This window comes from Peromyscus maniculatus, chromosome 8 (genome assembly GCF_049852395.1).
Source record: "Peromyscus maniculatus bairdii isolate BWxNUB_F1_BW_parent chromosome 8, HU_Pman_BW_mat_3.1, whole genome shotgun sequence".
NCBI lineage: Eukaryota > Metazoa > Chordata > Mammalia > Rodentia > Cricetidae > Peromyscus > Peromyscus maniculatus.
The window spans coordinates 12,888,182-12,910,696 of record NC_134859.1 but is presented as its reverse complement, the minus strand read 5'-3'; the positions used below and the strand labels follow the sequence as shown (position 1 = coordinate 12,910,696).

Here is a 22,515-nt window from a genome sequence, read left to right as displayed (position 1 = left end):
ATAATTAACACAACCCACACAAAAAACCACAAACACGGTCATATTTAAAAAACAGATTGAGATAGGACTGGGGGACAGTTCACTGGGTGAGAGCACTTGCTATATAAACATGAGCATCTGGGTTTGGATCCCCAGAACCTTCATAAAATCCTACCATGAGCATGCCTGTATACCCTAGCATTTCAGGGTGGAGTCAGGCAGATCCTGGGAACTTACTGGATAGCTAGCTTAGCCAAAATGGCGAGCTACAGGTTCAGTGAGAGACATTGGATCAAAGGTGCCAAGTGACAAAGCAGGACATTCAACACTGGCCTACCCATGAGCATGGCTGTACACACACACATACACACACACACACACATACACACACACACACACACACACACACACACACACACACACACTATACATACCCACACACTAAACACATCACATACACTACACTACACACACACACACACACACACACACACACACACACACACACCACCATACACATCCACACACTAAACATATCACATACACTACACACACACACACAAACACACACACACACACACACACACACCCAACACATTAAACACATCCAACGTGATATAAACTTGGTGGGAGAGAGACCCTTTATGCATGCCTCAAATGGACTGACTGAAAATTCTCAACAGATAAAACTTAGGCTAAACAGCTACCAGGAAAGAGAACATTAAGAGTGAAGACAGGAGACGCGGGTATAACTGGAAGGTGTGAGGAACAGGAAAGCACTTTCTGTACTTGTTGAGAGGGCCAGGTCTTGAGTGCTGTCCCAGTTGTCTAAGAGTCAAGAGAAAAGCTGGTGGCCCTGGTGCCTAATTGTGACTCTAGGTGGAAAGTGACTGAACAGAGATAGAAGCCGAGGCCTTTGCCCAAGTGGAGCGGAGAGAACTTGGAGAGGCAGCCTGCCACAGCAGCAGTCATCTTTGTGTGTTTTGAGTACCTCTGATGGGTGGGAATCCGACACAGGCCTAACTCACTGAGAATTAGTGTCTACTGCCTGTGTTCCTCCTGGGGGTCAGGGAAAACCTGCTCCTCCCCTTTTCCAGTTTGGAGTGATCATGGATCACTCCATTCCCTGGCTCATGGTCCCTTCCTCCATTTCAAGACCAGCAGGGCACTTCCTCGAGTTAATCTTTGCGGACACTTGTGCAGCCTGTGTGTACTTTTCAGGGCCCGGCAATCACACAGGCTCCCGCAGAGTAACTGAAAACCATTTTGCTATCTTTTTTTTTTCCCCCCCTTCAAGACAGGGTTTCTCTGTGGAGCCCTGGCTATCCTGGAACTCACTCTGTAGACCAGGCTGGCCTTGAACTCAGAGATCTGCCTTCCTCTGTCTCCCAAGTGCCACCACATCCTGCTTAATTTTGCTATCTGGAATCAGCTGACTAGCAGATTTATTTCCCTTTGCCTCAAACAGGCAAAGGTTCTGAATGATTAGGAAGGGGAATTTAGGGATCATAATTTGATCTACTTTAGGTGGTTCTTCTGGACTCCCCAAAGGGGTCTGAAATAGAAAGCACAAAGGGAGAGGGGCCTGTGGGGGTAGCAAGCACAGCACCCTAAGGTATACAAGGTCCGAGAGAGATGAACCCAAGGAAGAAGTGGATTTAAGATTAGTAGATAAAAGGCAGCCTGAGGTTCCAGGCTCTCAGCCTCAGGACAGACTGGGGAACAGGCCACTGGCATGAGTGATGAGAATACAAATATCCTGAGACACAAAAGTGTCTGGCCACTTGTTCCAGCCTCTAGAACAGAGAAAAGCAGTGCGCTAGCCACACCCATTTACAAGCGCTGCCATTCTTTTGTCTCGGGTGTTATGACTGTAATGTCACTGATGTGTGCCAAGGCCAGTGCTGGTGGAGCAATAATTCTCATCTTTACAAGGTCACTTCACAGCAGCAGCTAATGCTACCCTCATTGGACAGACAGACAGGCCCAGGGAGCCACGTGGCTGGTGAGGGGTTCAGCCGAGCATGAAACACCAGAAACTTTGTCTTTGAAGTCATGCCTACTCACGATGACGACGACGACGACGACGACGACGACGACGACGACGACGACGACATTACTTTCCCCCCCACACCTATCTGCCTGCTGCTGCTGCTACATACCGTCTTCTCAGGAGACTATGGAGTGGCATGGCGGCTCTCATCATTGCAGCTTTGTGATGACCTGACAATCTGGGCAGTGGTCCTTTTTTTTGGTTCTTTTTGTTTGTTTGGTTTTTTTTTTTTTTTTTTTTTTTTTTTTGGTTTTTCGAGACAGGGTTTCTCCGTGTAGTTTTGGTGCCTGTCCTGGATCTTGTTCTATACATCAGGCTGGCCTCAAACTCACAGAGATCCACCTGGTTCTTCCTCTCGAGTGCTGAGATTAAAGGCGTGCACCACCACTGCCCAGCTAAGACAGTGGTGCTTAACCGGTGGGTGGGTCACAACTCCTTTGGGGGGTCGCATATCAGATATCTACATTATGATTCATAACAGTAACAAAAGTACAGTTAAGAAGTAGCAACAAAATACTTTTATGGTTGGGGTCACAACCTGAGGAACTGTACTAAAGGGTTGCGGCATTAGGAAGGTTGAGAACCACTGGTCTAAAGCATAATGACGCCCATGCCTCAGGGACACAGGTGGGATGAGAACTGCCCCGCCACTGCCGGTGCTGTGGCCCCCATCTACTTCTGCCACTGCCACTGCCACTGCTGTGGCCCCCATCTACTTCTGCCACAGCTGGCCGGTGATGTGGCCCCCCCATCTACTTCTGCAGGCTCTCACAGACTTCTAAACAACCTGGGGTTGTCTTTCACAGGTTTGGACAACCATGCCTGGTTTATGAAATCTTCCCTTTGTCAACTGCTGCAAATGTTTTTCCTAGTCTCCTCTATTGGTCATAGAGCTTTTCTTTTGGGGCATTTTTTTGAGTTTGCACATACTGGTATCTGCCAGTCTTTTCCTCTAAGATTTAATTTTTTTCTTAAAAATTACTTTATGTATGTGGGTGTTTTGCCTGCATGTATGTCTGTGCATCACATGATTGCTCAGTATCTGCAGAGGCCAGAGGACATTGGATTCCCTGGAACTGGAGCTACAGATAGTTATCAGACACCATGTGGGTGCTGGGTATTTACCCCAGTCCTCCGGAAGACTAACCAGTGTTCTTCACCTCTGAGCCATCTCTCCAGCCCCAGGCTTTCTGTTTGTTTGTTTTTGAGACAGGATCTCTTTGCTGTCCTGGAACTTACTATGTCGAGCAGGTTGACTTCTGACTCAAAAATCTGCCTGTCTCTGCCTCCCAAGTACGGGGATTCAAGGTATGTACCACCATTCCTGGCTTAGGAGATATTTTTCTATTGCTTTCAAGAAACAAGATGGCTTGAGGAAATGCATTGCAGCATCTGTCAGTCAGCACGTCCAGCTGGGTGACGTGGGTAACTGGTACGACGCTGCTGCAGCTCCTCCTGAGCTCCAGGTCTACTCACTTGTGTGGAGCCTCTCCTATCCCATACCTCTCCTTGTTCATTTTAGTTCTTTTTCCAGATTTAAAACCCCAACCTAGAGCATTAGCCTTAGGATGGGTCCTAGAACCAGTGGCAGGCATCTCCAAATGCTGCTGGTTAGAGCCTCCTGCCTGCCAGCTGTACATTCTGAGTCTTGCTCCACAGAGAGACTGTAGAAGACAGTGTTCTCCAGAACTTCTGGATTTCTACCAGTCTTGGTTGGACTGGGCTATATCTCACCCCGGATCACTGGCCCTAGCCACACCTTATCTCTCTTTAGCTTGTGTCCAAGATGTGCCCTTGCTTCAAAACAGACAGACATGAACTGCAGTGACAGCTGCCACACAGACCATAGTATGCCTAGGCAGGGAACTGGAATAGCAACAAGAACTTCTGTGCACATTTCTGAGTTCAATCAAGAATCTGCAGACTTTCAAAATGTGAGAAAACCAAGCACAGAGAAGGCCAGGGAAGGGAGCATAAAAACAAGCCTGAAAGGGTTGATCAGAATGAGGCTTTTGAAAACCCGAGTGATGAATGTTTCGTTCAAGGGCACATGTCCTCTGAAGTGCGGGGAGGGAAGCTAGTCTTTCTAAGGCTTACACCTACCCTTCAGGAGCCAGCTTTATTTATTAAAGGGTGTTGTTGTTTTTTTCCTTCACAACTGAGAAATTTATAAAAAAGAATTTCTAGGCCAAGCAGTGGTGGTGCACACTTTTAATCCCAGCACTCAGGAGGCAGATGCAGGCGGATCTCTGTGAGTTTGAGGCCAGCCTGGTCTACAACATGAGCTCCAGGATAGCCAGGGCTACACAGGGAAACCCTGTCTTAACCACTTCCTCCCCCAACAATTTTTTTCTATAGACAAAGCAAGGTGGTTTTGACTCCCACCATCACCAGAAGTTAGCAATCTGGGGCTAGGAATATGGCCCCTAAGAGTGTTTCTCACCTGGTTCACCGCCATCAGCTGATAAAGGCTCTCTTGGCCCTGGGCTTGGGAAAAGTGGAAAAAGAGAATTGGTGTGCCAGCCTTCGGTCTCTCTTAGAAAAATATTTCCTGTTTGGGTCCACATGTAATTTCTTCGTGTGTAACTGAAGCGTAGGTGGTATTTCACCTGTGGAAACAGAAAAGAAAACCAACAGTTCTGAAGGGTTCAGACTGAAGAGTAGATGTCCGAGTGCCATGATGGTGCATTTCCTTACCAGGATGGTGTCACCAAACGCTTATCATGCCCTGCCCCGAAATTACCCCAGTGGCCTCAAAACATCAGAGGGAGACATTCTTTTTTTTTTTTTTTGGTTTTTCGAGACAGGGTTTCTCTGTGTAGCTTTGTGCCTTTCCTGGAACTCACTTGTAGACCAGGCTGGCCTCGAACTCACAAGAGATCCGCCTGCCTCTGCCTCCCGAGTGCTGGGATTAAAGCCGTGCGCCTCCACCACCCGGTTTTTTTTTTGAATGATTTATTTATTTTTATGTAATATGCATTGGTGTTTTGCCTGAATGTATGTCTGTGTGAGGGTGTCAGGTTCCCTGGAACTGTAGTTACAGACAGTTGTGAGCTGTCATGTGGGTGCTGGGAATTGAATCTGGGTGCTCCAGAAGAACAGCCAGTGCTCTTAACTGCTGAGCCACCTCTCCAAACCCAGAGGGAGTTATTTCTCCCAGCAGCAACAGAGAGACACAAGGGGTACTTTTGGAATGTTGCAGCCACTTCTCTGTTACCTAGCAACATGAATACTTTTTTTTTTTTTTTTTTTTTGAGACAGGGTCTCACTGTATATCTCTGGCTTGCCTAAAGCTTGCTATGTTGAACAGGATGGTCTTGAACTCACAGAGATCCATCTGCCTCTGTCTCTCAAGTGCTGGGATTAAAGGCACACGCCACCATGCCCAGCAATATCATATTTTCAACGCCACATATGCAGGATCAATGGAAGGCAACCATCAACATGTGAGACAGTTGTGCAACCCCCCACCCCCCCAGACAGGGTTTCTCTGTGTAGCTCTGGTTGTCCTAGAACCTGCTTGGTAGACCAGGCTGGCCTTGAACTCACAGAGATCCACCTGCCTCTGTCTCTCAAGTGCTGGGATCAAAGCCGTGCGCCACCACCGCCCCACCAGTTGCTCAGTTTTAAAACCATCTAGAAAGCAAAGAACTTCCTCTATTTATTTTTAGACATATTTAAATCCCAAACACCTACTATTTTCTTCCTTATCCTAGTTGATTTTATCTCAAGAGGCCCAGAGAACTTATAAAATCCAGAAATTAAGTGATTGTTCATGGGTTGGTAGGTGTTTAAAAACTGTTCTGGACTGACAGGTTAACATCACCAAGCTCCCTCTGTAGGGACTGATTGGCATACTGGTCCCAAGGGACAGTTTAATGTTTACTCTTAGGCAGGTGGAGGTTAAGGACAAGCATCCATATTTGCAAGTGTATGGAGCTGTGAGGGACACCGAGGGCCAGCACAGTGTGCGCGTGTGTGTAGGGGGCGGGGTCACCGTCTCACCGCCAGTGGCAGGGGGTCCTTGCTGTGGTTGAAGGTGTGCTCAAATACCACAGCTGCCAGCACGTTGGAGGAGCGGTTGTCATACCGAATGTAGTCCTCGAAGTCCTTCTCAGAGGAAAAGCCATGCACTGTGGACAAAGCAGCAAACCACACATTGCCCAATCGTCCCTGATCCTTGAAAAGCCTGGGGACGCCAGGACGCTTCCCGATAAAAGACAGCATACTGACAAGGCTGTTGAGAGCTCGGAAACCCTCAAGCTGGAGTGGGCCAACAGCAGAACTGCTCAGTCAGAGCTAAGCCCTGGACAGCACCTAGTCTTCCCGCTGCAATCTGAAGCAGGCTGAGATACCAGGCCAGCAGCAGGGCCAGGGGCTGCAGTCAGCGGCAGCGGGGCTCTGTTCTCCCCACCCCCACTCTCTCCCCTGATCATGGCAAGTCTTACTTTTATTTTATTTATTTTTTAATTTATTTTTTAAAACAGGGTTTCTCTGTGTATCCCTGGCTGTCCTGGAACTCACTCTGTAGACCAGGCTGGCCTTGAACTCACAGAGCTCCACCTGCCTCTGCCTCCCAAGTATTGGGATTAAAGGCGTGCGCCATCACTGTCCGGCATGGCAAGCTTTAAAAATTGGAGTTCCTCCAAGGACCTCTGTCCCCTGGCCTCCTTTTACAAACAGGGCTTTACTGTAATCACTTGGTGAGGTAAAACAAGCTAGAGGAGTCTGTGCCATCAGCAAGAGGCAATAGTTTTATCTTGAAAGCAAAGACGTAGAAAAGAAGGCTAGCACACACTGCCTCCTCCACAGGCCTCCTGTGGCTTTATTCAGAACTGCCCCTGAAACCCATCCCAGGAAGGCTGTTTGTACTATGTACACAAACTGTGCTCTGCTCCCAGAATTAAACGGCTTTCCTGGACTGAGTCCACCCAGCTGCCCCTGTTATCACTGGGTGTGACTGTGGAGCCTGCTATGACCAAGACTGTCACACGTTTCTTCATTGGTCCCCCAGCATTGGACAGATGGACGGTCAGGCTCTTGAGCCTCATTTTGTACTGAGATAAGGCAGCCCAGAGGTTGATAAAGACATATAGCCAACATGATGGGTTGCTGAGTGTGGACCCAGCTTTCCCTGCGCCCTGGAGTCTGAATTCTCTGCACAACATTGTCCCGGAGAACTAAACCACAAGAACCCCGCTAACCCCTGGGTCTCTCACCTCTCATGTTGATCACTAGCTCCCTTTTCACCGTCTCTGTGATGGTCCTGGCAGCATCGCTGTGGGAAGGGATGTAGGCGAGCTCCCAGCTATCCCCAGGTGGCGGGAAGGAAAAGAACAGGGGCAGCTGCTGGATGGACTGGCCCTGGTAAACCGTGGCATTGGGCACATTCTCTGACTGGATCTTCAAGCGGAGCCAAATCAGGATCCCAGAAAACAGCAGGGGCAGGAGGAGTTCCAGGACTGTCACTAGGACCTTCCGCTTCTACAAGAGAAACGACCACCCTGTTGACAGCGACAATGCACCATCCTTGAGGGCTTTCCCTGGGCGTCGACTGGACGACGGCCGCCCTCCTTGGGCCTGGACTCACCTTCAGAGTGTAGTTCTTCCAGAGCAGGAGCGCCAGCTGCCGGAGCACTGCCATCTTCCTGTGGGCACAGTGCCAACACCACCCAGAGACCAGAGGATGGAAAACTAAAGTGCCCTGAAAACACAGAGCACGGTTGCCTCGGGAACTGCTGCGAGCTCTCTCCCTCCGTATTTCCCACCTTCCTTCCGGCCACTTTAACCCTATACGCTCCCTTAGGGGGAAGCATGCCACCCTGATGCTGCAGACACCACCATGTCCAGGGAGAAGGCACACGCTTTGGGGCAGCAGCCATGTTCTTCAACAACACATCTTATTATTTTATTTATTTTTGTGTGTACGCATGCGTGCACATTCGAGTGCCACTGTGCACGTGTGAGGTCAGAGGACAGCTTTTTGGAGTTTGTTTTCTCCTTTCCACCATGTGGGTTTGGAGGATCAAACTCCGGTCACAAGGCTTGGAGGCAAACGCCTTTACCCACTGAGCTCTCCTGCCGTCCCCACAGTAAGCTTTTTATGTGCTCTGCAACTGTTGTTGTGGTATTTTTTATTATTATTCAGATGCTTTAGTTGTTATGCACGTCCCATTTAATCGCGAAATATTGCTTTTTACTTAACCAATACAGAACTAGTAAAAGAAAATTCAAGGCTGGAGAGGTGGTTTAGCAGGTAAAAGTGCTTGCAGCCAGCCAAGCTGGACACCAGAGTTTGCTTCCTGGGACACAGGTAAAGGTGGAGGGGGGAACTGACTCCTGAAAATTACCCTGACTCCCACACATGACCATGACGTGTGTACACATACACTAAATTAACCAACCTAAAAAAACAACTTAGTGTCCTGGCTAGAGGTCGTTTTTAAGAGTTGAGAGGACTGTGGGGAAGAAGAGAAAAGCAGAGGCCTAGGACTGGGCCTTCAGTGGCCTTGCTGACCTGGGAGCCACTGGGTCAGAAGCTGTGTAAGTCACCAGTCATTCTCTCTTGAATCTAAAGGCCACTTTTTCCTGTTGCTATACAAATACTGGAACCCAAGTCTTCCCTACACATGACCAGCCCCTCTTCTCTCCCTCACACCCCCCTTATTGAGATAAGGTCTTGCTATGGAGCTCAGGCTGGTCTCAAGCTCACTAGGTAGCCCCAGGCTGCTCTTGACTCCTAGTGATCCTCTGCCTCAGCCTCCTGACAGAATTGTAGACACATGCCATCATACTGGGCATAAGAACACACATCCTAAAAGTATCTCTCCTATAGTACACATAAATGTAACATTTAATTCTGGCACCCAAAACCAGAGGGAAAATCTGCAAAGAGTTTATCAAACACAAGGAATAGCAAAAACAACATTTATGAAGGCTGTCGATTTAGACAAATGTTACTGAATTTCAACTATCAGAAGCAGAAACATTGAGCTGCTAACCTGGAGAAGTAGGTGGTCAGAGGTAAAGCCGGCAACACCCAAGTCAGGAAGATCCCATTCAGCAAACTGAAGGCTTGGCGGTCCAGAGGTGAAGACCCACAAGTGAGGAAGGGAGAGAGCAGCAGGCTCCTGAGAGCTGCAGGCAGAGAGAAGCACTTCCCAGCTCAGAGTCTCCAAGTGGGGAAAAGCCTTGGTGACTCACAGGGGGAGTTTAGTTCAGTTAATCAGCTCCATGTTCATGGCTAGTACTAATCAAACACCAATTCTTAGTCAGATGAAGGCAAAACAGGTTATATAGATAAGTCCTGAATCACTCATTAATGAGGAAAAGCTAACATGCCTCTAACATGAGTAGCTGGAGATTAGAGTCTATGGAATAAAGAGGGTTTCTGTTTGTTTGTTTGTTCTAAAGAAACCCTAGCTGGGCAGTGGTGGTGCACGCTTTTAATCCCAGCACTCAGGAGGCAGAGGCAGGTGGATCTCTGAGTTCCAGGCCAGCCTGGTCTACAGAGCAAGTTCCAGAACAGCCAAGGCTACACAGAGAAATTCTGTCTTGAAACAAACAAAAAACCAAACCCCAAAAAATCCCTGTTTTTACTTTTACAGTTAAAAGTAATTTCCATAAAGAATATTTTTAGGGCTGGAGAGATGGCTTGGAGGTTAGGACTGCATACTGCTCTTGGAGAGGACTGAGGTCGATCCCCAGCATGTACATCAGGCAGCTTACAACTGCCTGGACTCCAGGTACAGGGGTCTAACACCTGGGGCCTCTGTGGGCGCTTGAATTCAAGTGCGTACACTCTCACAGACACAGACGCATAATTTAAAGAAGAGAGAGAGAAATGTAAAAAAAAATTATTTTAAAAATTAAACATCTTGCTGGGCAGTGGTGGCACACGCCTTTAATCTCAGCACTCAGGAGGCAGAGACAGGTGGATCTCTGTGAGTTTGAGGCCAGCCTGGGCTACAGAGTGAGTTCCGGGAAAGGTGCAAAGCTACACAGAGAAACCATGTCTTGAAACACTCCCCCCCCAAAAAAATTAAAAACTAAACATCTTGCCTTCTTAAAACATAAACTCAAAATTTATGTAGTGAGGGTAGTAGAGAAATCTCACAAATGAACTTAAAATATGGATTGTTTTTGAGACAGAGTCTTGCATTTAGCTCAGGTTGGCCTCAAAATTGTGGTATCAGCCTTCTGAGTGAGGCATGAGCCATCACACCCACTTTTAAAATGTGACATTTAATGACAGGAAGGACTAACAAGTGAAAAAAACTATGACAACACAAAGTGTCATTAATTGGCAACTTAATAAATCTGAAAACTTTTATCATTTTAATTTGTAAGGGCTGCAGGCAGCAGTTTGTCTGTGTAGCTTGTATGAGTTGGAGTTCTACCCACAAAAACAAATGAATGAATAAGTATACATGTATATATATATACACATATATATAATATATATAATAAATTAAAATAATATATATATAATATATATAATAAATTAATTTAGAGTAAGTATATTTTTAAAACACCAAAGCCGGGCATAGTGGCACATACCTTTAACCCAGCACTTGGGAGGCAGAGGCAGGCAGATTTCTCTGAGTTTGGGGCCAGCCTGGTCTACAGAGTGAGTTCCAGGATGGCCAGGGCTACACAGAGAAACCCTTACTCAAAACACCAAAATAAATAAATAAATAAATAAATAAATAAATAAATAAATAAATAAATAAAATAAAAACTCCACCAGGCCAGGGTTAGTAATGCATGCCTTTAATTTCAGCACTTAAGAGATGGAGACAGAAGTACCTAGATCTCTGAATTCCAGGCCAGCCAGGGCTACATAGTGAGACCTTGTCTAAACAAACAAACAAACAAAACAAAACAAAACAAAAACCAAAAAAACCTACCACTACCAACCACCAAAACCCAAACAACAGCGAATAAAAACTCCTACCAATAAAGTCTTAAAAACAATTATAGAAGATTGATAAAGGAGCAGTGATTTAATGGCATCTGTTAAGGCTGGTGGTTATTTTTATATTTTTTAATGTTAATACATTTTTAGTTATTTATTCTATGTGTGTGTTGCTAGTGTGTGTAGATCAAAGACAACTTAGGGAGTCGATCATTTCCTTCTATGCCGGCTCCCGAGATCAAACTCAGGTCATGGTGTTTAACAGCAGTGCCTTTACCCACTGAGCGATTTCACCGTCCCAGGGCTCCATAAACAGTCCACTGAAAGAGGACCAGGTGGCTCTGGTCAAAGCCAGTCCAGACTGGCAACTAGTTTGACTGAGAGGAACTTTCCCCCTCCACCAGAAAGGGATATGAAAAGACTACAGTTCAGAAAGGCTTTGGGGCTCAGGATGTAGCTCAGCTAGTGAGCATGCAGAGCACTCAGGGCTTAACCCCAAGCACTGTATAAACTGAGCATGACGGCAAATGCCTGTAATCTCAAGTTCAACTTCCTCCACCACACTGTAAATTCAAGGCCAGCCTGAGCTACATAAGACCCCCTTTCAAAAAGGAAATAAAACAATGTGTTTAAAGAAGCAGATGGTTTCGGTTTTTGGCTATTGTCCAAGAATATAAACACTCTCTTGCTTATTCCCATTCCTCTCAGGCCCAGAGCAGTAAAGGACACACAGTTTACACAGCTCGGCCGACTGCAGAGGCAGCACCAGAAACTGACCTTAGTCCCCGGCAAGGTTGGCTGCAGGTGTTCCTCCAAGGTTCCGGGGGAAGTGGCCTGGCGGCAGCAGTACTACACAGATGACTTTGGGGTGGAAGCTGTGGGCCCCTGGAGAGAAGCAGCAGCCCTAGGGAGCAGGAACGCTGAAATCTCGAGGGACATCTGGAGGGACCTGGAGCTCACAGGCATGACTCTCTGGCACCTTTGGGTAGATGAAGGGTGCTTAAGCCTAATTTGAAAAATGACCACAAAACACTTTTTACCAAATTAGAAAGTAAGAGAGCAAAATGTGTTCCGAGTATGTCTCTTAGGGACTAGGGAATGTAGATCAGTGGTAGAGCACCTGCCCAATATTCACAGGAGCCTGGTGTAATCCCCCCAGCAACATACAAAAGAGGATACTACTAAAACAGAGCAGCTCTGATGATGGGGAGGCACAGATTTACAGTATGCATATTTACAGTGGTGCCTGGCACTTTATCATGACGGGCCCTAACATGGCTCAGGTTCCTAGTATTATCACCCTTGACAGATGGAGACCAAATGGAGGTACCAGCCAAGACCCAACTGCAGGTAAGCTGCGTCAGCGCTCGACCCCTGGCCTGTCTTAGCCTCTAAATCTGAGCTCTGAGCCCCTGCATACCTTCATCTTTTATATACAGGATATATAGTATGCATACATTACATATTTATATACAAAGATACATCCATTTTTATATTCCAGACACAGTGAACAGCCTTCTAACATCTCCTGTATCACTCCTAGAAGGCAACGTTGGAGTCAGCCCCACCACCTCTTCAGTGATTTGTTCCCGTCCCCCACTACCCTGCTTACTGCTTTGTCCTTGCTAAGCCTTATCTGAAGTCTCAGCCAAGGCTACAGTCGCACTTGTGCGTGCCGTGTTTGAGCAAAGCCATTTAAAGGAGGAGATCCTGGAATTACAAAATCTGGAACACTTTCTGGTTACGAAAGCCAGTGTACGCAAGGGCAGGAAGTTAAGGTTCCTTCACACACTTAACACTTCAGTGGCACTGAAGAGTACTCAGGAGTGATGACGGCTGAGATCTGAGACTAACCTCAGGGGAGCTAACAACTGCCAGCTACTCTAAGGCAAACACCAACACTTGGACACTTTAGAATCCTCTGAGAATGTCCCACTGAAGAGGGCTCAGTTTGCTCCTGAGGAAACCATCAGAAAGAGAAGGCTGCCCCCACACCCCCAAAGGCTTGTTTGCTTCCAGTTAAAATATCAAACATTGCACAAGGCAATAAGTATTTCAATGTTTGTATTCGAAGTGAACAATCAAATGGTTATGTATAAAGCAAGTGCTGGTTTCTGAGAACTCTGTTGGCAGATCGCAGGAGTCCTGTCAAATGGTCTTTCTCACAACGGCTCTTAGCTGAGGGACTGTGGGTTCTGCCAGTCCAGGAGCACTATGGTGCTGCTCAGCAGCAAGCTAGAAGGGTCCCCATCAGTGCCAGGACTGAAACTAGTGCCTCATTCACACCAGCGAGGACTCTGCCACCAAGCTACCATGGTAGCTACACTGAGCCCTGTCATGTGATTTCTTTGTGCCATATAAATATCTGCAAGTATGGAGCAAAGCAGTGTCGATGAGGGTGCTTTGGAGCCTTCAAAACTAGTAAAACTTGCTGGGCGGTGGTGGAAAAGGCTTTTAATCCCAGCATTCCTGAGGCAGAGGCAGGCAGATTTCTGTGAGTTCCAGGCCAGCCTGGTCTACAGATAGAGTTCCAGGACAGGCACCAAAGCTACACAGAGAAACCCTGTCTTGGTGTGGGGGCGGGGGTGGAGGTGGGGAACTAGTAAAACTCAGCAGGGACCTGGTGTCGAGCAGAAAGCCCTTTGTGCCATGTGTCTGTCATGTCCCTAGCACTGGTGCATCTCCCTCAGGGAGTCACAGGCCTGGAGAAGAAAGGAACCTTCATAAAGCCATAAATAGTCCTGCTGAGGTTGCTCAAAGACAGCTGACGATCACGGTGCTTCACATCCTATATAGGTGTGTGACACAGGGTGTCCTGGTGGGCAGCGCTGGCCACACTTAGGGCTCTTCCTTCAGTTCCTACTGCTTTGTCCTACTTGAGATGCTTTTAGGAAAGCATTTTATTACCAATCTGGAGAATTCTCAGCAGCTAGCCAGGACCAAAGGTCTACGTATGTGCATACTGAATGTACTTCATAAATATTTGCTGACAGAATACACAAAGCAGAAAGCATTGCTTCATTCAACAAACATTCCAAATGCTTACTGTGATGGGTATTTGTACAACATGCTAAGGATTTACTAATGGACACAATAATGCTCTTACAACTTACAGTCTGTAAATGCTAATCTCTTTTATAACTTGGAAACTAAGCTAAGACAGTTTAGTCAGGGTTTCCATTGCTGTGAAGAGACACCATGACATGGCAACTCTTATAAAGGAAAACCTTTAATTGGGGCTGGCTTACAGTTCAGAGGTTTAGTCTATTATCTTCACGGTGGCACGCAGGCAGACATGGTGCCAGAGAAGGGGCCAAGAAGAGCTCTACATCTGCATCAGCAGGCAGTAGAAGACAGAGTGACCCACTGGGCCTGGCTTGAGCTTCCAAAACCTCAGAGCCCACCCACTTCCTCCAACAAGGCCACACCCACTCCATTAAGGCTGGGCGTTCTAATCCGTTCAAATAATGCCACTCCCTATGAACCTATGGGGCCGTTCTCATTCACATCACCACAGATAGTCTCCCCAAATCCTGGAGTAGACAGGGATTAACTGTATGTATGTAGACAGCCAGCACGTAAGACAGACAGAGGGCTGGGTGACTGTAGTGCTCAAGTTGCTTCATCGCTCAGGTGTTACTGGATGACCACGGGGAGATGAAAGAATGTTTGGGAAAAACAGCTACCCTGAAGCCTGAGCACGGACACGAGCCTGGTAGCAACAAACAATGTGATGGAGATGAAAGCAGACCCCAAGGCTTATTTTTTTTTTTTTAATGTTTTTCAAAGACAGGGTCTGTCTAGTATGTAGCCCTGGTTGGTAGAACTCACTATGTAGACCAGGTTAGCCTCAAACTCACTGATGCCAGACCCTGAGGAATGAGAGCAGAATCCTAACATCCACCTGCCTCTGCCTTCCAAGCGCCAGCATTAAATCATGTGCCACCGTGCCCAGCCGACACAAGGCTTTGGACTCTGCCTAAAAGAGAGTTAAAGGGTACATTCCAGCTGCTGGAGCACATGTGGCTTATTCTACTCTGATTTTGTTCATGGTCTTTTTCTGAGGCTATTTAAACACTGGAAAATGTCAAATGCAATGGCTTCTGCAGATGGAATACGTATTACGAAATAAAATGGAGAATAACAGGCACATTTTTAGGGTATGGCCCTCATCTGTGAACCTTACAAGTTGTTTTCAAGTGGGGTCAACAAGACAGTACATGACGGTAGAGGAATAGTGAGCAACTTTTTTGTATTCTCTAAAATAAGAAAATCTTCATGAATATTTAATACATTGTAGACTCTGGTTTTGCCAGTGGCTGTGGATCCTGATGAAGAGCTTATAATATGGGTGGTGGTGGGGCTTCTCTCAGGAGTTATTTAAGCATCTCAGACATAAAGTTCATATGTTTCAAGATATCATTTTTTAAAATTATTATCTATATGGTATTTTTGTCTGCATGTATGCCTGCATGCCAGAAGACGGTACCAGATCTCATTACAGATGGTTGTGAGCCACCATGTGGGTGTGGGAATTGAACTCAGAACCTCTGGAAGAACAGCCAGTGCTCTTAACCTCTGAGCCATCTTTCCAGCCCTCAAGGTATATATACACACACACACACACACACACACACACACACACACACACACACACACACACATATATATATATATGCCAGGCAGTTATGGCACACACACGTTTAATCTCAGCACTCGGGAGGCAGAGCCAGGTGGATCTCTGTGAGTTTGAGGCCAGCCTGGTCTACAGAGTGAGATTCAGGACAGGCACCAAAACTACACAGAGAAACCCTGTCTCGAAAAACCAAAAAGGAAAAAAACAAAAACAAAACAAAAAGGTATGGTGGATGTGGTTTTTAAAAAGAGACAGGACCAGTGAGATGGCACAGTATGTAAAGACACTTGCTGCCACCCCTGGTGACCTGCTCAATTCCTAGAAACCACAATGTAGATGGAGAGAATCGACTCTCATAAGTTGTCCTTTGATCTCTCCCCACATATGTGCACAGGCACACACACACACACACACACACACACACACACACACGTGTACATACATATACACACAATAAACAAACAAGTATAATGAAAAGTTTACCAGGGACTAACCAAAGCTTTACAAAGTTTTGTAGTTATCTGGGAAGTGATGACAAGCACCTTCAGCGTTCACTGGTTAGCACAGGAGTTACTGGGGGATTTAAAGAGAACTATGGATTTCTTTCCTGAAATTTCCAATCCTAGGGATCTTTAAAAATTTTAAAATAACAAATAACTGCGACAGTGTGTGAAGTTGCCTTAAAAGAGGTGGGGGCAGAGAGATGGTTCAGTAGTTAAGAGTAGTGACTGCTGGTGCAGAGGACCAGGTTTGGTCCCTGGCACCCATGTGGCAGCTCACAATGTTCTGTGACTCTAGTTCTGGGGGGTCTGATGCCTGTTCCTGGCTTCCATGTGAAAAGCCAGGCATGGGAATGTGTGTCTGCAACCCCAGTGCTGGAGTGGGAGCCAGTGCAGAAGACGGGGTGCAGAGGCAGGAAACTGCTAGAGCTTGCTGGCCAGCCAACCCAGCCAAACTAATGTGCTCCAGGTTCAGTGAAAGAGCCTGTCTCAAAAACTAATGTGGAGAGCAAAAGAGGAAGCCACTAATGTTGACCTCTGGCACACACACACACACACACACACACACACACACACACACACATCTATAGGTATACCCCCCATTGAAAAAAACCCTCTCCCCCACAAAACCCCCACACGTGAACCTGTTCTTTCAAGGAAAGGCAACAAGGTACAAGAATTACAATTTTCAAGCAATTCATACCAAGAATAGAGTCCTAGTGAACATGTGTGTCTGAACATAGATGTGCTGTGGTTTGGACTCTGTGACCCCGGAAGGCCCATATGTGAAAAGCAGAGTCCCTAGCTCAATACTATTGACAGGAACTTTAATGGGTGGGGCCTGGTAGGAGGTCTCACACCACTGAGACACCTTTGAGAACTCTTTTGGGACCCAGTCATGTCTGCAGCTTTCATGTGTGCCACCTGCTCCCTACCTTACTATAGGCCTCGGAGCTACGGGCCAATTGATCATGGGCCAAAACCTCTAAAACCATGAGTCAAGATAAGCCTATATAAAAACAGTTGTCTCAAGTATTTGTAAGAGCAATAAAAAGCTGACGAGCATAAGACAGTTAATTATTACATTATACTGCCACAGCTGCTATATGAGTGCCACAAATAAAGATACATGCCAAAAAACATCCAAGACCAGAATTTGCATCTTTTTTACCTGCAAACACACACCAACCCAAATCCATCCAGAACATTTGCCATGGCAGGTAAATGAGCTCAGACCCAGAAGCACAGCATCTGTGCCTACACAATGTGTATCATGTTTACTTGTAAGTTCTACTGAAATGAACAGACTGAGAACCGGCATGTCCACATGCCAGGACTTAGGTTTCACCTGAGCGACCTGAGCCTGATCTTGTGGCTTTCACTTTACAAGGCATGCTTATACTATAATTTTTGTTCTATTAATATGTTGGAAATTTTTTCATCATATTAACTTTACATCTTATCTTGTTTGTTTGTTTGTTTGTTTGTTTGAGATACAGTTTCTCTGTGTAACCCTGGCTGTCCTGGAACTCACTCTGTAGACCAGGCTGGCCTCAAACTCAAGAGATCCCCCTGCCTCTGCCTCCCAAGTGCTGGGATTAAAGGCATGTGCCACCACCGCCTGGCCTCACATTGTATCTCTTTAAAAGGTCTATATCTATCTATATTTCTAGATTTCATTTGTTGGGATTTATTATTCAATTATAGTCAATTAGATATGGACACTCTCAAATTCTCTTCTATAGAGCAGCACACAAGGAAAGTGTATGTGGATGACTTGCTTACATAGTGGCCCTTACGTGGATGAGGTGATCAGGGCCTACAAGCCAGAGCCTCTGTCTTAGAGCCCCAGGAAGCCAAGTCTGAGATTGGGTGATTTGTTCTGTAGGCCCAGGTAGATAGAGAACTGTAGTTTCTGGAACATACACTCACAGTTACTTGCTCTATCCAGACCTGGTGGCAGTGGTCTCCCTAGAACAGGAAGCTCTTGGTGAGAATCTTGGCAGACTATATTTTAGGCCAAATATGTGGCCCAAAGAAGGCTCTATGAAGAGAATTCCACAAAACTTATGCTGCTGCTTACTTTCCTGACTAATTCCCATGCTACAGCCTTTGTCCCACCTGGATAACTAGCTTTTCTGCCTTCTTAGGCATGGGGAATGAGGTAATGAAGAAACACGAGTCCCCAGAGAGGTAACCATGGATCTTCCATAACAAGCAAAGCAGCAAGGAGTGCATTATGGCTTCTGCAAAGGTGACTACTGCCTTGTTGTGCCATTCAAGGGGAATGGGCATCAGTGCAGGCATGGCCCTCAGGCCCTTTTCTCCACACAGTATGGGCCTTCAGCACTCTAGTCTGCTTAGACTATCACCCAGCATATTGCTGTACCTGGTGAAAGCCTACGTTTCCTGGCCTACTCTGATGCCAGGCCCTCTCTAATGCTGTCTCTGGTTAGCAGGAGTTCTTCCTTAGCTGTAAAGCAGAGTCTTCTAGGGGTGTTTTCTGACAGAGACTGATGTTGAGGCCTACCCATGAAGACTGTGGGCTTTGGTCTGGGCAATTCTAACACACAGCCTCAGTCTAGAGCTCCTGCTCCTAATGGAAACCACTCCTCTGGACACCTGTGGCAGTTCTTCTGGAGGTGCCACCGGCCACTCACCTCATTCTTTAATGAAAACTACAGTGTTTAATTCTTTCTTTGTGCTGTGGCGGGGGCATGCTTACACCATGGTGTCTATACGGAGGGCAAGGGCAACCTGAAGGGGTTGGCGCGCTCCTTCTACCACACGGGCACAGGGCTCTGACTCAACCTTCACCACTGACCCATTCTGCCAGTCCTGTTGCTGCGTTCTGCCAGTTTCGTGTGAGTAGTGCCCTCCTAAGATCTCTAAGACCATCGCTAGTGACTGGGAACCATGCCTGGAGCCTTGCCCACTAGACGAGTGACAGGCACACCTAAGAGTTCTAGGATGGAGCTCCCGACAGACTCCGTAGCAAAGAAGCCTCCTGCCAATTGCCAGGAGCAGGGTTGGAGGAGAAACCACAAACTCCATAAGGTCAAGTTAAGCCTTCTCAGTTAAGACTAAGTCAAAACAGTTTCCATGAGACTACCTGGTCAAGACAATATGAGAAGTTAGTGGCTTGTTAAAACAGCTACAACTACCTTGTCATGCTCCAAAAGGCTGTCTGGCCAGATTGTTGGTACAGCACCTTAGAGGAAGATGTTGGCTGTTTTCAAGGGCTCAGTTCAAACCAATGTGGTGAGGGAGATTCCTACGGCATCCGCTTTTATCATCTTTCCCTCTCCCTACCCCCCTCTCTCATTTCCCATGAGGCAAGCTTTCTAAAATGGTCTCAGTCTTTCAAGCTTAATAACAGCAACACTAAAACTTTCTGCACGAAATAAGGCTGCTTAGGAGACAAGGGTGGAACTCATTTTCTTGAACTTTGCCTGGGTCTCCACATTGTTACTACAGAGCCTCGTCACTCATTCTGGGAGCATTTCCCGAGTGTTCCTGACGTGCGAACACCAAGTCCCTATCCATGATTCAAGAATCTGCAGGGTCTGGAGGCAAAGGGGCAGACAGAAATACCTTCCGAGACAAGGCCCGGCTGGGCCACACACAGGGAAAGCAGGGGCTCTCAAGCATGCAGCACCAGGACCATCTGCCCTGGACCCAGACTTAGAAGGCGACCCTATCCCTCCGGGGCTGGCTGAAGTTCGGACACCTGACCCTGGGCACAGATGCTGCAGGACCATAGCCCACGCCGGTGGTTCCCCCTTCCCTGTCCTGTCCTGAACACCGGGGGCTTTGCCAACTTCAACCCCTACCAAAGCACCCTTTGAACCCTACCCTGAAGTTCATGAGAATGAAGAGGGTGGAGCTTGAAGGACTCTGATGCTGGGAGGAATACCATCCCGCACCAACACCGACCCGGTGGTGCGCCGGGAGCACTCGGCCGGCCTGCTACCCCGCAGCCAGGAATGCGCCGGAGGGCGGCGGCTGTCTGTCCATCTGCCGGGCCCGCACAATGGACCCCCTCACGACCCTGGCTGGCTGAGCTGGTTCCTGCGCTCCCAGCGGCCCCGCTATAGCGGGGACACACCCAGGCTCGAGGACGCCGCGAAAGCCACACCTGCGGCAACACGCGCGGACGGTCCCGGCGCGAGGCCCCGGGCTGGGGCGCTGCCCGCTGGCAGAGTAGAGACACCGGCAAGGACTGCAAACCTCAGACCCCGGAGCTAGCGCGCGAGTGACGGGTCCTAGTGGCACTCACCGACCCTCAGCGCCAGGGCGGCGGCGGCCGGAGGAGCTCTCTCGCCAGGTTCCCTCCCTTGGATGCCCGGTTCCGCTCCAGCCTCGCAGGGGCGGCTGCGGCCGGCGCTGACAGCTGAGGCCGCCCTGCGGGGAGGAAGCACCGGAGACAGGCGCGGGTGGAAGCACGCACCAGGAAGCTCCGGCTCCTACAGGGGGCGCGTCGGCCCGCGCGTGCGCAGTGGGCCGCCCCTGCAGGTGCCCCGGGTTTGCTCCCGGCCGGCTTTGCCTCGCCTAAGCTTTGGATTCGGCGCCTGCGCAGTGCCTGGCACATGTTGCCCAGCTCCGACAGAGGGCGCTCCACGTCGCGCTACGCCCGCTCCGAGTTCACCATTCCGGATCCTGCGTCTGCGCAGTACTCCCCGGAGGGCGCGCCTCCCGCAGGCGCGCGCGCGCGCGCGGGGCGGGGCCGCACGGCGCGTGCGTGACGGCTCGCCCCTGCGGGTTTGGGTCCGCACGCGCTCGCGCCTGAGCCTGCAGCGCGCCCCTGTCCGTGTCCAGCAGGGGGCTCTGTCCGGGGCTCTGCTTCCGAGACTGAGCGCGCGACCCCGGGAGATGGAGCCCCGGGGCTGTGGGCCTGAAGCTGGCGTCTGGACGACTGTGTTTCCAAGCCGTTGAGGCTGTAACATCAGGAATTTCACTTTCGCGGCGGGTTTTACTCTTTCAAGTTCCTCTTTCTCCTCGGGGCCCTCGCTCCACCGTGTCACCAAGGGAAGGTGCTACTTTCTGCTCCTGTCCGAGCAGAAGAAACCCAGGTCCTAGTGAGGTTAGGCTGAGGAACCTGGCGGGCGACAGCTGGCAGCGAGTAAAGCGGGAGTCACGACCCAGCCCAGCAGCACCGCTAGGAGAACGGAATCGGAGTGGGGTGGGGCTGGGAGGAGGGTATTAGGGTTCTGGCTCCCCTCAGGCAGAAGGGTGGGGCGTTAGGGTTCCCTCAGGCAGGAGACTGGGGCGTTGGGACCTCGTCAGGCGGTAGACTGAGGCACGGAGGCAGTCTGAGGCGAGAGGGTTGGAGGGTGCGAGCATCCGCGTGCCCTCTGGTCGGCTCAGGCCGGAGGGAATGGCGCTGGAATCACAGGTTCCTGGATCCAGGGCTGTGCAGCCGCGCGGCCGGCCCGGGAGAAGTGGGTCACCGGGTGGAGCGTGGGCGACGGCGTCGCGGGGCCAACAGTCGCAGTGGGTCCCTGAGCGCCCGCGGCCACCGGCTCGGTGCGGGCGGTGAGTGGGGTGCAGCCTTTCCCAGCTTCTGGGCTGCGGGGGCCGGCCGCGGCAGGTGCTGTAAGGTAACCCCGGGATCGTGACTTCCGAGTTAATGTCAGTTTCACTGTGGTCGTAACCCCTCACTCTCTGGGGTCCAATATGGTTAACCCAGAAGGTGGGCTCCCTGGCACATGGTCATCCCTGGGGTCCTAGAACACCTTGCACAGAGACCGCTCTAGCCCAGTTTGCTGAATAAAGCAGTCATAAAGACCTGGCTTCAGGTCTTGAGTCCTTCACTAGTGTATTCAAGTCATTTCACTTTTCAGAAACTTTATTTCCTATTCCTAAGATTGAAATGGTAACAATAGCAAATTCAAGAGATGTTGTTCCCTCCCACCCACCGTCTTTTTTGAAAGTGAAATGAAAAAAAAAATGCATGTTTAAGGGATTATAATGCCTAGCACTTAAATGCCAATTAAATGGTAGTATGATGCATGTCTGTAATGAGCTTGGGGGGGGCAATTGAAGAAAGGTGGGGATTTGGATTATTAGCGTGCTGCGAACATCTCCAAAGGACTTTCCATCATTCCTCCAAACAGAATGTTTTTCTCATTCTCTACCTCACGCTGGCTAACTAGTATAGTACTTTAGCCTGCGTCTTCCTTAATTGCTTTTCTTTCAAACCGGGACTTGTCATTGCTAGCTTAAACTGATTAGAGCTGGCAACCCCTTAGTCCTTTCCAAACCGAATCCTTGTTCTGCAGAAGTAAATCTAGGAACAGAGCTGAATGACTTAGAATTTCCCTTAAATATAAGATGGGACTGGGAGTTTGATGAAGAATGTTCCTCAGAATCTCACAAAATAGGTGCTTGTGTTAAATTCACATTTTTATTGTGTATTGACTGTACAGAT

The 22,515-nt window shown here is 48.5% G+C and overlaps 2 protein-coding genes across 18 annotated transcripts in view; one reads left to right on the top strand and one right to left on the bottom strand.

Moving 5' to 3' along the window:
- Window positions 1-20,504, bottom strand: part of Abca3 (ATP binding cassette subfamily A member 3) — a 61,680-nt gene extending 41,176 nt beyond the window's left edge. The window contains exons 1-7 of one of the 3 annotated variants that reach the window (XM_006978945.4): window positions 20,365-20,504; window positions 11,727-11,955; window positions 9,034-9,169; window positions 7,623-7,736; window positions 7,252-7,516; window positions 6,038-6,165; window positions 4,476-4,641 (exon numbers count right to left, since the gene is read on the bottom strand). In XM_006978945.4, coding sequence (XP_006979007.2) covers window positions 4,476-4,641; window positions 6,038-6,165; window positions 7,252-7,516; window positions 7,623-7,676 — 613 coding nt within the window. In that variant the 5' untranslated portion in view covers window positions 7,677-7,736; window positions 9,034-9,169; window positions 11,727-11,955; window positions 20,365-20,504. The remainder of the gene's footprint in view (window positions 1-4,475; window positions 4,642-6,037; window positions 6,166-7,251; window positions 7,517-7,622; window positions 7,737-9,033; window positions 9,170-11,726; window positions 11,956-20,364) is intronic. The other 2 variants (XM_015997678.3, XM_076578009.1) reach the window with 2 other exon arrangements.
- A 1,019-nt stretch (window positions 20,505-21,523) lies between these two features.
- LOC102906714 (ATP-binding cassette sub-family A member 17-like) overlaps window positions 21,524-22,515 on the top strand; it is a 75,490-nt gene continuing 74,498 nt past the window's right edge. For 4 of the 15 annotated variants that reach the window (XM_076578006.1, XM_042283686.2, XM_076578005.1 and 1 more), the window contains exon 1: window positions 21,548-21,685. The gene's annotated coding sequence lies outside the window, so the exon portion shown is untranslated. Of the gene's footprint in view, window positions 21,778-22,515 lie in introns of all 15 variants that reach the window. The other 11 variants (XM_076578004.1, XM_042283680.2, XM_042283679.2 and 8 more) reach the window with 8 other exon arrangements.